Below are 12955 nucleotides of genomic sequence, written 5' to 3'. Positions count from 1 at the left end.
ACGTTACTTTCGTTTTTGAAAGGAATGCGCTGATCCCCGATCTGCCTAAATGCGTTTAAGTTCGCGCGAATCATTCATGATCCAGCTTCAGAAGAAGAAGTGAGTATAAGGGTTTTTTTATGAATCTTTGCAAATCGCCTTTCCTAACGGAAGAGAGGGGCGGGGTCAGCAGAGCTCATTAGCATTTAAAGCAACACGGATTAGAATGGCGTGCTGAAAACGGAGCTGATTTTGACAGGGTAAAAAATTTGTTTTTTACACTACCATTGAGAAATTTTAACCAAAGTATGTTATAGACTTTTCATTAAGACCCTAAAGAATCATATCAGCTTGTGGAAAATGGGCATCTGATGACCCCTTTAATGTCTCCTCCATGAAGGCCCGTGAAGCATCCTCGAATTCCCTCACCGCTTCCTTTTCTATCTGATCCGGCTTCCGAGTAGGATGTTTGGCTTTCACTAAAGCCCTGGAGCCATTCCAGTAGATTTCCTTAGCGTCCCAGTTACGTTCCCACAGCGGCCTCCACTTTTCCCAGTCGATGACAGCAAGCCCATGAAATCCCAAATCTGGGATGTCAGTCCTCAGGTCGTTGTCGGCCTTCCAGAGGTGCCGGTCCAGGCTGGCGTTTTGAGGAACGCCTCCATACACTGGTTCACCGCCAATACCATAGTAAGGATACTCTCCCAACTTGTCCGAGTAAAAGATAGTGAAGTTGTCTCCCATGAAGGCCTGGTCACAGTTGTGCACGATGTCAAAGACGCTCAAATCCAGCTCGATCCCATATCGAGTAGGGATGTAACGATTAACCGCGAGCCAGTTGAAAATTTTGACAAAGAAATGTGCAGCATTTTGTCCAAGCAATAATAAAAGGACACATTTAATTTATAATTTGTCTTAAATCTCATTTTGTATAAATAAAAATCGTGAATCGAATCGTGAAATCAAAATCGTGAATCAAATCGAATCGTGAGTTGAGTGAATCGTTACATCCCTAATATCGAGACGTGCACTGCTCTGTTGGCGTGTTCCACATGGAAAAAAACGGGAGATGGGTGAGAAGGGAGGATGGACGGCCCAGAACAGACGCAAAACAGATGGCGAACACCACCAGAGGACACGACCCATGTCCAAGCCCATCCATCCCTGGAAAAGGTGACACGTTGGACCTGCAACAATGGGAACGCAGAGCGTTTAGCATCCAGCTCCACATCTGATGTCACATGAGCAGAGGCAATTTAAATGGAAATGAAGCCGAGCTACAGTCTAATTTCAAAAGGTAATTTCAATGATGAGAGGTAATTTTTTTGAACAAAGGTATACTTTATCCTGAACAACTCATTATCCATAATAATCATCCACTTCAGGAAGCACTACATTAAGTGTGTGTGTGGTGTGCAGACCTTTCCCCTGAACGTGACTTTTTATAATGTACATGATTTTTCATTTCACTGTGAAACAGAGGCAGGTAGAGATACTTACAAAGTGGTGAAAATTATTAACATTATTATTTAACATTTTGGGCATGTTACCATGGTAATACCGTGGTGTTTTGGACACAATCATGATGGTATTTTCATAATATCCTTTGAAGTATCTGAGAGTATCATATTAATGTCATGATATATGAATATTACATCTGTGTTGATACTGTTATATGGGAAAGTTAGTACAAATATCCAAATAAGAACATAAGTATCGAAAAATACACTTTTACTTCCATCTTTTTACATGAATTGTAGTACCATGATTTAAAAGTACCATAGTATTACTATCAGTACTTTTTTGTAAGGGAAGTGAACCACAGCCAAAAAACATGGTATTACCATGGTACTTTTATCTTAGTGTTGGCTACCAAGGTAATTTTTACACAAAACGTGAATTTAAATACAGGCATTACATTGTCAAGATCTGACAACATAAGTTTAGATGTTTAGGAGTATTAGAAGAATTATCGTGAAATGCATTTTGTTGTTTATATTTCGGATGTGTTAAAAAGAGGAACTGTGACTTTACGCAACAAAACCGACAGACAACGAGAATGTAGACACAACTCACGCATGTTTATGTGATTAAATACACGCGTTCATATCATCTGAACATAAATCGTACTTACTGATCCAGTAAATCTTTACGAAACACTCACGAAATAACAAATGGTTTTAGCTTTACTCGTGACCCTCTCTTGTTAAAAGCAGAACGTCTCCTGTCTAACCAATAGGAAAGAGGGGGCGGGGTCTAAAGAGGAGCGTCGAGACGTTCACACAGGACACGTGAACGTCCTACGTTGTACAACGGTACAAATAAATAAATAAATTAATTAATTAATTGATTAATTTAACAAAAACGTCGATCTGTACAACGCAAGAGACCACAGTACGTGTTCAAAGGCACTGTATCAAGGCAAAAACATGTTAATACAGTGGTACTTTTAGTAGTGTATCAGACTGGCCCACTTTATACACAAAAAAAAAAGTACGAAACTAAAAAAAAAGTGATATCTAGATACTTTTTTTTGTTTATTTTTATAAAAATGTGCTTTCTAGGTCATTCATCACATATTTCTTACATATGCCTATTTCAGGTAGGACATATAAGTCTTATACAATTTGAATGTATTTTATATGATGACTCAACAAAATGCTCCCTTTAAAGCACTTATTTAAAATTACTACTTACTAGACCACAGCGATATCATATTTTTGCACATATGTTTTGTTATATATTTGAAATAGCATTGTAAATGCCATGCCACACCAATATGGTAATCATTTAGTGCCATGGTATAGGCCTAAAACAAATTATTACTGTACAATAGTACAACCTATTGTACCTTTTTATTGAAAAACTACTCTAAATGTCATTGTTTTAAAGGAAATTTGCTTTCCATGTAGATGGCTTGTCATTTATGTGGGTAACAACAACAACATTTCAAAATGATGACTTTAATTCTCAAAAACAAGGAAGCAATTTTCAGATCTCTTATCTTGATAGTCAGAAAACATCCTTTATACATGCAAAGAGCTCAAATTAACAAACGAGGAACGGAAAGTTACATTTGTAGGTAACACCATAAAACTCTGCAGCTGCATGCAAAGCATCTGAAGTAATTTCTAGAGTGATTAAAGATCAACAAACACCATATTTCATATTGCTTCCGATTCTATTTTGAGTAAAAGCTCAGAGAGCTAAAAGCAACAAAAATAACTTTCTTGGTTTGTAAACCCTGTAATTTGGGCTGGTCCTTGTGCTGAGCAGATCCAAGGTTTGTAGTCTCATAAGTTTCCTCCATTTAGTTAGTTCTTTTTTCCTCAGAAAAACTTACAGTAACTGAGAAACACTGAATGGTTACTGGACAAAATCTATTTGAGACAACAAACGTGAAAAGAAAAGAACAAAAATGAATGAATAAAATGAATGCACAATATTACCAGTCGATTTTTTTTATCAAATGCAGAAATCATTTCAATCAAATATAAAATGGTTTCTCTATGCATCACAACTTCAGAAAATCTCATTCAAAATAATGTCACAATTGTGATGGCAGTTTAAAGATATAATGCAAATCCTTCTCTCACAGTCCAGTGCCTTTTTCACATATGAATATAAGCGCTGTCTCATAAATCTCATAACATAATAATCACTGTTACAACATTGGCAGAGACGCTGAACGAAGCAAAAAATGTGCATAAAAATATAAGCTGATTTGGCAACAGTTAAATTAGTCCATGAAACAGTAATAAAGAGGATACAGTCCAAAGTTGCTAAATACTTTTTAAATAACAGGATATAAATAACCGTCAGTTCTTTAGTAGTATCTTCTTTAGTTATTTATTTAGGGGGTTTTGTCTTTATAGAACAGGACAGGATGGGAAACGGGGGTTGTGATCAGGAAATGACACACAAGCCAGATTCAAACTCAGGTCAGCCAGCATAAGCGACATTGCATGACATGCATCCACATTTCCAGCACTAGTAGTCTCATTTTAAAGGAATAGTTCACCCAAAAATGAAAATTTGCTTTAAACGTACTCGCCCTCAAGCCATCCAAGATGTAGATGAGTTTGTTTCTTCACCAGAACAGATTTAAGAAAATTATCATTACATCACTTATTCATCGATGGATGGGTGCCGTCAGAATGGGAGTTCTCAAAAACAATCATTTACAAGTAATGTAAATAATCAACAACCTTTAACCAAGTTAGTTTGTGATAAAAACATCTTGATGGATTCGTTGGAACTTCAAACTGTTGCTTCTGGGTAAAATACGAGTCCTGAATCAGGAGAGAAATATGCGTAGATCAAAAGAAGCACGGTTCAAAGTTAAAACAGCTTAGTGATTGATTTGTTTCTTACAAACATGCAGCTTTTGGCTTCACAAGACGTTAACTTATGGACCGGAGTGGTGTGGATTACTTGTGGATTATTGTGATGTTTTTATCAGCTGTTTGGACTCTCATTCTGACGGCACCCATTGACTGCAAAGCATCCTTTGGTGAGCAAGTGATGTAATGCTACATTTGTCCAAACCTGCTCTGATAAGGAAACAAATTCATCTACATCTTGGATGGCCTGACAGTAAGCACATTTTCAGCAAATTTTCTTTTTTTTTTGTGAACTATTCCTTTAACAACTATTAAAAGTGGTTCACACAGCTCATGTACTATATTCCAAGTGTTCTGAAGTCATTCAGGAAAAGACTTAAATATAAAGGATGTAATATTGAGTAAATAATGACAATTTTCATTTTAGGCTAAACTGTTCCTTTAATACTCCGATCCTATTCAAATCATACATGTGTATTTGCTTAACTACATATGACGTTTGCAGCCTACACTGTAGTGTTAGATAACCAACATCTTTATAGTCACATCTCAAATCTACACTCAAACCAAGACAGCCACTTAACTGTTTTAACAGTGACTTCTTTTGAATGAATCCACTCCTCAGTTAGTCATAAATCTTCATTAGATTTTCTTGTTGCACAATATCCTACATCTGGCTCAAATGTTGTGTGAGTAACGTGTGACAACAAACAAAAGTGCTTATTTAAACTCCAAGGAACTCTGAGTTTCCTGTTTATACATGTAAATTTCGATTTCAAGCTCACCCACATGACTTCATGAAAGCGAAGGACCTTTTCACAACAGCATTTGGAGCGCACTGACCAGCCAAACATTTCATAAGCAAGAAAACGAGTTCAAGTGTCTATGGCGTGTGCTCAGGTCAGTAAATGCAGCAGCAATGGAGTGAGAAGGTAAATCCATAATGCTTTCAATGCATGTCCGTCTCCTCGCTGCTGAAGAGGGTCCTCGAGATCACACCTCTCGCCCTGATACCCGCTAAAACACTGGCACTGAAAGTCTTCGCTCATCCGCCGCTGCTCTTCCACGCTCATGTCTCCCTTCACGCGCAGTTCACTCCCCTGGCCTACTATCGTGTGCGTCTGTGCGTCAAGATGCAGATACGTGTCTGTGTCCGGATGTCTGCGCAGACAGCGGCCGTGGGAACTGCACAGGAAGCCACTGCACTGCTCGGCTGCTGTGGAGACGTTGAGGAGGTAACGGCCCAGAGGACCCTGCAAGTACTGGTTCAAACTGGAACAAATGGCCTGAATGATGAACCAGATAAAGAGTAGGAAATTATATCAAGTAAAACTAGTGTTTTACATTTATTGAAATAATTTTAAGTGGATAGCAGGCAGTTGCTAGAGTGTTGTAGGCACTTTAGTATGTTGCTAAGGTGATTTTTAAATGCCTGACATGAAATAATAGTCAAAAAATACTTTTTTGTTTTGTTATAAATGGAACAAAAAAAAATTTCAGACGTTGTTATTTATAAGGTCAAAAAGTAAGATTAAGTTTTGATAGCTTGTTAAGTAAATCAGTGAGAATGTTATTAAAGTATAGCAGTTTGCACATAAATATAAGCTGTCACTTAATATCTCCCAAAAATGTCTTAGTACGATGGTATTTAAATGCATAGTTTTTTGATCAAAGCTCTGTGGTTTTAAAACATACTGCAGTGCAAATATGTGCGGATAATCAAGTAAATCTAAGTCGCTTCAGTCCAGTAAATGTTCATCTTGAAATATTACTAACAACAACATAAATCATTATTACATTTACTTTATAAAAATCCGTAAAGATTTCACAGCAAACAGACACATGAAGCATGAGCTGAAGGTGGACGTTTGTACAATTAAACTAAACAATTGCTACAAAAAGTATAAACTATCAATCAGGCGCCATGTACTAGATTGTGTATAACAGTTTTGATCAGGCTGATCATTTAAACTAAAGGCCTTAGAAATTTGTGCATCAAATATAATGATATAGTAGGCTTTATATGGTTAATATGATCAATAGAAGCACCAATAATTATTATTATTATTAGAACTAGCATCAAATAGAAACCCCTTAACAAGCACTATTTCTGATATAATGTAGAGTGTGAATGCTTACGTTGCTGCTGGCATAAGCAGCTTCACCCCAGAAAACGATACCAGCTGCACCCAGAGCCACACTTTCTCCAATGGTGGACACCAAATCCATCTGCGCAGACACAAATAAAGGAATCAGTGATTGGTTCTTGATTTTTTTTTAACAAATTTTCAACGAAAACAAACAGTATATTAGTTCATTTAGCTCATTTTGAAAGCGTGTGTTAAGGTCACACATATTGAATAGGGAAATTTTTGTAACGGCAACTTAAACAGTGGAAATAAAGTAGGAAATCAGCTGGTCTGGTGTGGTGGGTGGTGGCACTGTAAGTGTGACCAGCACCCTTCCTGTTCTCCTGCACACACACACATACACATAAACAAAGATAAAGCGCAGCGGCCTGTTGCATAAAGCCGGTTTTGGCTTTTACCCAGGAAAGTTTGCATTTAGTTTGAGCAAACTCTGAGTTTTCGGGCTCAAGAAGGTGGGTTGGTTTTCGTCACCATGGTAACTTAAACTACAAGGCTACTACCCTGCTCCTGAGCAGGTTTTATTCTGGTTTAGATATAGCAAACCCAAACTGGACCAATCAGCTGTGAGCAAAGTGACATATATCTGATGCAATGAAGCCACTCCCCCGCTGGATTTGTTTGATTTCGTCAACTCTAAACCTACTCTGAAACTCTGAGTTTGTTCAGCTAGCTTCATGCGACAGGCCACCGAGATGATGGTTATGTAAGGAAAGGTTTTGTGATAAACCACACAAAGACCACATACACTCGCTTTAATCTTCACTAAAATTGCAGGGATGGTTGAATAAACACAGCAATGTTATGAAAACACCACAGATTCACATTTCTGGATGAATCATGTAGTTAGAACTGGGATAAAAGAAAGTATTTTTACAAAAAAAATGGCACAGATAGCCTATTGGGCAGTGCGCGGACATGCGACACTGTTGCATTACGGGTGTCCCGAGTTCGAATCCCGGCTCAAGGACCTTTCCCGATCTTTCACTTCCTGTCTCCTCTACACTGTCCTATCATAATAAAGGCAAAAAATGCCAAAAATAAAAATAAAAATAAAAGTTCACCTTTGAGTCCTATAAACTTGAAATCTTTATGAATATATCTTGTTTTAAAGATGTTTAGATTATTTTATTTTATTTTTTTGGCTGCATAAAACCTGAAGATCTTTATGGGGACAAAAACACAGTTATGCATGTGAACTTCTCTCATATACACAATAGAAGACTTATTTGCAGACACTAAGAAAACATCTCTGGCCTTTGAACAAACAGACTGGAGAGTCACTGACAGCTGAATGGAATATTTCGTCCTTTAAGGTCAACCTTCATTTCCGCACATTCGGTTACATGTCAAAGTTTAGCTGTGGGTCATATGGAGCGATTTACAAAAGCCCTGCCTTACAAATGTTACAAGGCTTTGCTACCTTAGCAACCGTCGCCATCCACAATACTATCAGACAAGCTTTTGCTATAAATCTATGGAGAATCTGTATCTTTGGATAGCTTTAAATGTACTTACACAGACATGATCTAAAACTATGGTAAAATGTTGTTCCCATACGGTTTTACAAAACTCTGAACATTTTAGAACATCAATAAAACCCCCTACATTTAAATAAATGTAAATACTAAATGTAAATATTATAGGTAGGTAGTATTACATATAAATATTTTTACGTGGATAGTAATTATTGTAAAAGTAATACATTTAGCTAAATAAATGTATTTATAAATGTAAAATTACTCATTTAATGTTAGTTCATTTGCATATTGATTCAGATTAAAGGCCATACATAAAGCTACTTAAAAGAGTAATTTAATTTAATTTTAAAAGCTACAAATACTAAAACATTCAATTCCATCCTACACATATAGTAATAAATAAATAAATGAACAAATCTTCAGTTCATTCATTAAGTATTGGGATTAAATGAAGATTTCTCCATCACAAAAGTGTCTCAAACAATGGTCAAATTTGACAAGATGTCATCTTAACTTTAATCTGCAATGATAATTTAATCTGCAAAGTCAGAAATCAAAAATTAAGATGACTAACTTAATGTTCTTTCATTTTCACACTGACTCGGATTATTAGTATAATATTAAGAGTAATTAGAAATTAGTGATTCTACGATCACGCTCTTCACAAAAATCAGTAATGGAATTAAATGACGAGGAAATGGAAAAATGTATCTTAAATTCTCAGATAATCGGACATGTGTTTTCATCGTAGAAGTTTATTAAAAAGTAAATTAAAGAAAACTGCCTAATAAATATGCTTTGCAATGCTGCACTTAATTCTAGCCAACATAAGAATAACATGCAATAAATGTTTACCACTTTTGGTGGTTCTGCAGAATTTTGCAGAATCTTCAGTTCATTCCTATATGAAGTTCTGTAAAGCTTGTCTGAGTTACCAATAGTAACTAAGAGGGGCGGAGCTTAGCTAAATGCCAATAAGTTGAAATTGTGTTTTTTGTTACTGCATATCAAGCGCATTTCTACAAACCCACCTCTGTCAGCAGTTCCAGCTCATCGTCATACGTAGGGCGGCTGTAGACAAAAACAGGACGTGCCAATCCCTCTCCCACCGATGCCAATCTCATTCCCTCCTTCACCCGGTTTCGGACGAACTGGCGAGCGGAGGATGTCGAACGCAACACAGACTTCATGTATATGGATGGAAACAGAGCCGTGCTTTCAGTCCACAGCCACTTCAGCTGGTCGTTCCTGGCCACCTCCACATCCGGGCAGCGTCCCGTGTAGTTCTCCAGACTGCGACGATAGTCGTGGTTATAGCAGTCAGGAAAGAGGTAGAAGCCCCAAAGCTGGTTTGGACGCAAGCTTTTGGCCAGCCGTAACGTCTCCAGCATGAATATACGGCTGGACATCTCAAACTCCTGCTGGGCTACTTTGTTTATCTGGGTTTGAGTCCGGCCTGGGTTTTTCTGGGCCACTAAGAGCTGTGACTGGCTCTTGTAAATTATTTTGGCGTCCCAATTCCGTATCCAAATCGGACGCCATTCCTCCCAGTCGATCACGGCCAGGCCTTGTGCAGAAGGGTCGCGAATGTACTTCGCGATCCCCTCCGGCATCTTCTCTTGGTGGTGCGTGAGGCTGGCGATCTGCGGTAGTCCACCGTTGACAGCCACTCCATCCTGAAAGTGTGGATACAGGCCCAGGCGGTCTTTGTAAAACATGGTGAGGTTCTGCTTGGTGAAGCCTTCATTCGGAGAGGCCACGATCTGAAACCGATCGAGCTGGAGGTGGACGTTGTGCCGAGGCCTGCAGTCTTCTGTTGGGGCGTTCCAGACCAGAACCACAGGCTTCTGAGGGTAAAGAGGCCATCTGGTGGGCTTCAGATCTTCAGCAAGAGCAAGATGATCCAGAGCCAGTGGAACCAATAACCAGAATCTCCAATGAAGCTGGATCCAGTAAGCCATGACTTCAGTCATTCACAATACGGGCCTTCACTTCTGCTGAAATAAAACAAAAAAACATAGTGTATTACAATCCATTAGGAGCATAATTTTGTTATCTGATATTTGTCTGGTATCAGTGTTCATTCAGAAAGGAAACAAGAAGGCACAAATCTTTCATGGAGGAAACATAATTACTGAAGCAAATGTAATACGACAGTCGGTTTTAAATCAACAACACATGACTTGGAGGAAATAACTCAACTTTGACATTAAAAATAATAATTCCCAGAAAAATAAATCAATGATATTATTACTTGGAGGCAAGTTCTTATTCGAAACAAAGTTGGTTAATATTCTAAAATTATATAATAATAATAATAAAAAATTCAAGTGTTATTGTGGCACCAATGTGCCATGGAACGTTTCGGGAGTGTAAAAGTGTTTAAAACACAACATCATCCTGTTCACATTATCCACAGAGCAACAATCATGAAGAAAAAAATAAATTTTTCATGAAATATCTCACCTTTGACATTAAAAATGACAATCATTCCCAGATAAATGAATCAAAGATATTATGACTTGGAAGTGAGTTTTTATTTGAAATGAAGTTGGTTAATATTATAAAATTATATAACAAATATCCCAGTGTTACAGTTATTCCCCACTTATTGAATTTTTACAATATATAAAATATTATAAAATTAAAAAAATATTTAATATATGGAAAAATAATTAATTGTAATAATAAATAATATTATTTTATTATGCACAAACATTTGCAGGAAGCTCTAATAATCTGTTTTTAAAGAAATGTTAAATGCTCTTCTTATGTAACATTGTTTACATAAAAGCAAAACTTATACACAATCATGTGTCTTTCTATCAGACACTGATCTCACTGACCCATGGGACAGTAAAAGCAAAAATGACCAAACTTCCTTGATATCAATTGCATCTCATACAGTAATAGGATTAAATGAAATTTAGCTTAAATCTCCTGCTCATCAGATGAGATATAAGATATTATATGAGATATCATTTCTTCAATTCTTCCGCTCTCCACATTATCTTATAGCTTAATATTCTTACTCTTTGTTGACATTTGACACATTTATGTCTGTTTCTCCTATTGAACTGTTTGATGATGTTTAAATAAAACATGACTGAGAACCCCATTCAATTTCCAGCGCTATTAAAGATCAACATCTGAGCAATAAATTGTAAAACTACAATACTTTAAATACCATGGTCCTGAAATTCACGGTACCATGGGCTACCAGCGTAGTGCCATTAAACTTTTTGTGAGTGTTTAATACAATTAAAAACCAACATCAGCCTGTTCAAATCATTCATAGAGCAACAAAACAACTTTTTCATAGAAACAACTCACCTTTGACATTAAAAATTAATTCCCAGATAAATAACTCGATCCTGTGGTTGCGATGTAAATCATTGCTGTTACCACGTCGCCTGTTGCCTCCTACAGAGAGACTTCCGCGAGTGTTGCTCCGTTCATAAAGACTTGAGATCAGGCGGACTGATGTCGCGTGAGGTCTGATCTGTCAATCTTCTCACATTCTTCATCTGAGACGCTTTTATCTTTGCGGCAGAGCAACAACTTCAAAGCGCCGCTTTCATTCGTTTCATTGATTCTGTGCAGGGGGCGTGGTTTCATTACCAGCTCACTGGGGGCGTGTTTTCCTTTATGCAAATGATAGGGCTATAACGTGATCATTGCGGGTCCAAAAACTATTATACATGCACATTTTCATTCATATTAAACTTTAAACTTTAAAACTTTAATCATGTACATAATAACAAAACTACAAATAAGATAAACAACTGCGAAATAAATATTTTATAAGGAACGTTTTCATTGAATCAACATTAACATGTACATTCGTTGAAATCTAAATATTAAATATTATACAAATATTTAGCTATTAAGTAATAAAACAGTAAAAAAGAAAGAAAAACAAAAAAATCACGTTTATAAAATAAACGTTAACATTATACATGCACTTTTTTCCTTCAAACCTAAATATTAAACACTATACAATTATGTAAAAAGAAAAAAAAAAAAAACGGTAAAAGAAATAACGTTTTTTATTTATTTATTTATTTTTAAAGTGAGGGGGTAATAAAAACAAAAAAGGTACAAAAGTCCAAAAGAACAAGCTCACTGTTAACACCAAATAGATAAATATATAAATAAATAAGGTAATGCTTTGGACATACATAATTATTCTAAAAATTTTTTTAAAGTGAATATTTTTTATACATTTTTTAATAAACTTTGTTTTAAAATAAATAATAATATAACTATTTACCCTTTAAGCTAGTTTTGTTTCAATAAATTTATTTTTAATGAATTAATTTTATATTTCAATTTTTCTTCCATCACATAACTGTAATATGAATGTAAGGTTAAATTCATTTTAATATTTAGCCATATTAGGCTTTGTCTATAAAACTGTGTGAGCAATAATAGCCATACTATTTATTCATTGAAACTTTTCTGACGTTTGAGGATGCACATGATGAATATGAAATCAGAGTAGCATTGGGCGGCTTTCAAGTGGTTCCTTTCTGACAATAACCTGCAGAGATCCTGTTCCGCCCGCCGTTCCTGCATATTCTGCTGACTCGTGTGTCGCCTCTGTCAGTGCATGTGTGTGTTCATGAAAGAGAGAGGGCCACTTCCTTCCTCGGGCCTTTTCCTTTTCTCCCCGTTCTTGGGGTTTTACATCACCGTTTCTTCCAACTAGGCAGCACCAGGAAGCTTTAACAATATGAGAGGAACTGGACACACACACACCCATCACTCCCGCCTCCCAAAAATGGCAAGCTCACATCCTCGAGCGCTAGGAGAGATCAGAGACAGCGGTTCCCCTGTATTATCACTCCATCTCTACTCCTATAAGACACTCCCATAGCACACCCTCAGGTCAAAGGTCAACCGGCAGCTTTATCAGATAGATGATTTTTGAAAAATGCCTTTCCTTAAGATCATTCAACAAGCGAACAGGAAGAGCTTTATCATATACCTATATATATATATA

The 12955-nt window shown here is 36.7% G+C and overlaps 1 protein-coding gene and 1 pseudogene across 3 annotated transcripts; both read right to left on the bottom strand.

Annotated features, from left to right (window-relative positions):
- LOC107724525 (hyaluronidase-1-like) overlaps positions 1-2174 on the bottom strand; it is a 7338-nt pseudogene extending 5164 nt beyond the window's left edge.
- Positions 2175-4457: 2283 nt separating this feature from the next.
- Positions 4458-11553, bottom strand: LOC107724516 (hyaluronidase-2-like). 3 transcript variants are annotated; one of them, XM_016533488.1, is made up of 4 exons: positions 11284-11553; positions 8982-9958; positions 6462-6551; positions 4458-5608 (listed from the first exon to the last, which is right to left on the bottom strand). In XM_016533488.1, the coding sequence occupies exons 2-4, from the start codon at positions 9921-9923 to the stop codon at positions 5219-5221; spliced, it is 1422 nt and encodes a 473-aa protein (XP_016388974.1). In that variant the 5' UTR covers positions 9924-9958; positions 11284-11553; the 3' UTR covers positions 4458-5218. The 3 variants fall into 3 exon arrangements, with proteins under 3 accessions (XP_016388974.1, XP_016388975.1, XP_016388976.1); XM_016533489.1 differs by having other exon boundaries at positions 8982-9947; XM_016533490.1 differs by having other exon boundaries at positions 8982-9944.
- Between the last annotated feature and the right edge of the window lie 1402 nt (positions 11554-12955).

Source organism: Sinocyclocheilus rhinocerous, unplaced genomic scaffold, assembly GCF_001515625.1.
Source record: "Sinocyclocheilus rhinocerous isolate Xijiao unplaced genomic scaffold, SAMN03320098_v1.1 scaffold1206, whole genome shotgun sequence".
Classification (NCBI taxonomy): Eukaryota; Metazoa; Chordata; class Actinopteri; order Cypriniformes; family Cyprinidae; genus Sinocyclocheilus; species Sinocyclocheilus rhinocerous.
This window is presented reverse-complemented; position numbering and strand designations above follow the sequence as displayed.

Excerpts from the sequence above, each read along its gene's own strand:
- LOC107724516 (XM_016533488.1), bottom strand. The coding sequence starts at position 9,923 with ATGACTGAAGTCATGGCTTACTGGATCCAGCTTCATTGGAGATTCTGG. Across the intron at positions 6,552-8,981 it reads AGCTGGAACTGCTGACAGAG|ATGGATTTGGTGTCCACCAT; the intron begins GTGGGTTTGTAG and ends GTGTCTGCGCAG. Across the intron at positions 5,609-6,461 it reads CTGCTTATGCCAGCAGCAAC|GCCATTTGTTCCAGTTTGAA; the intron begins GTAAGCATTCAC and ends TTCATCATTCAG.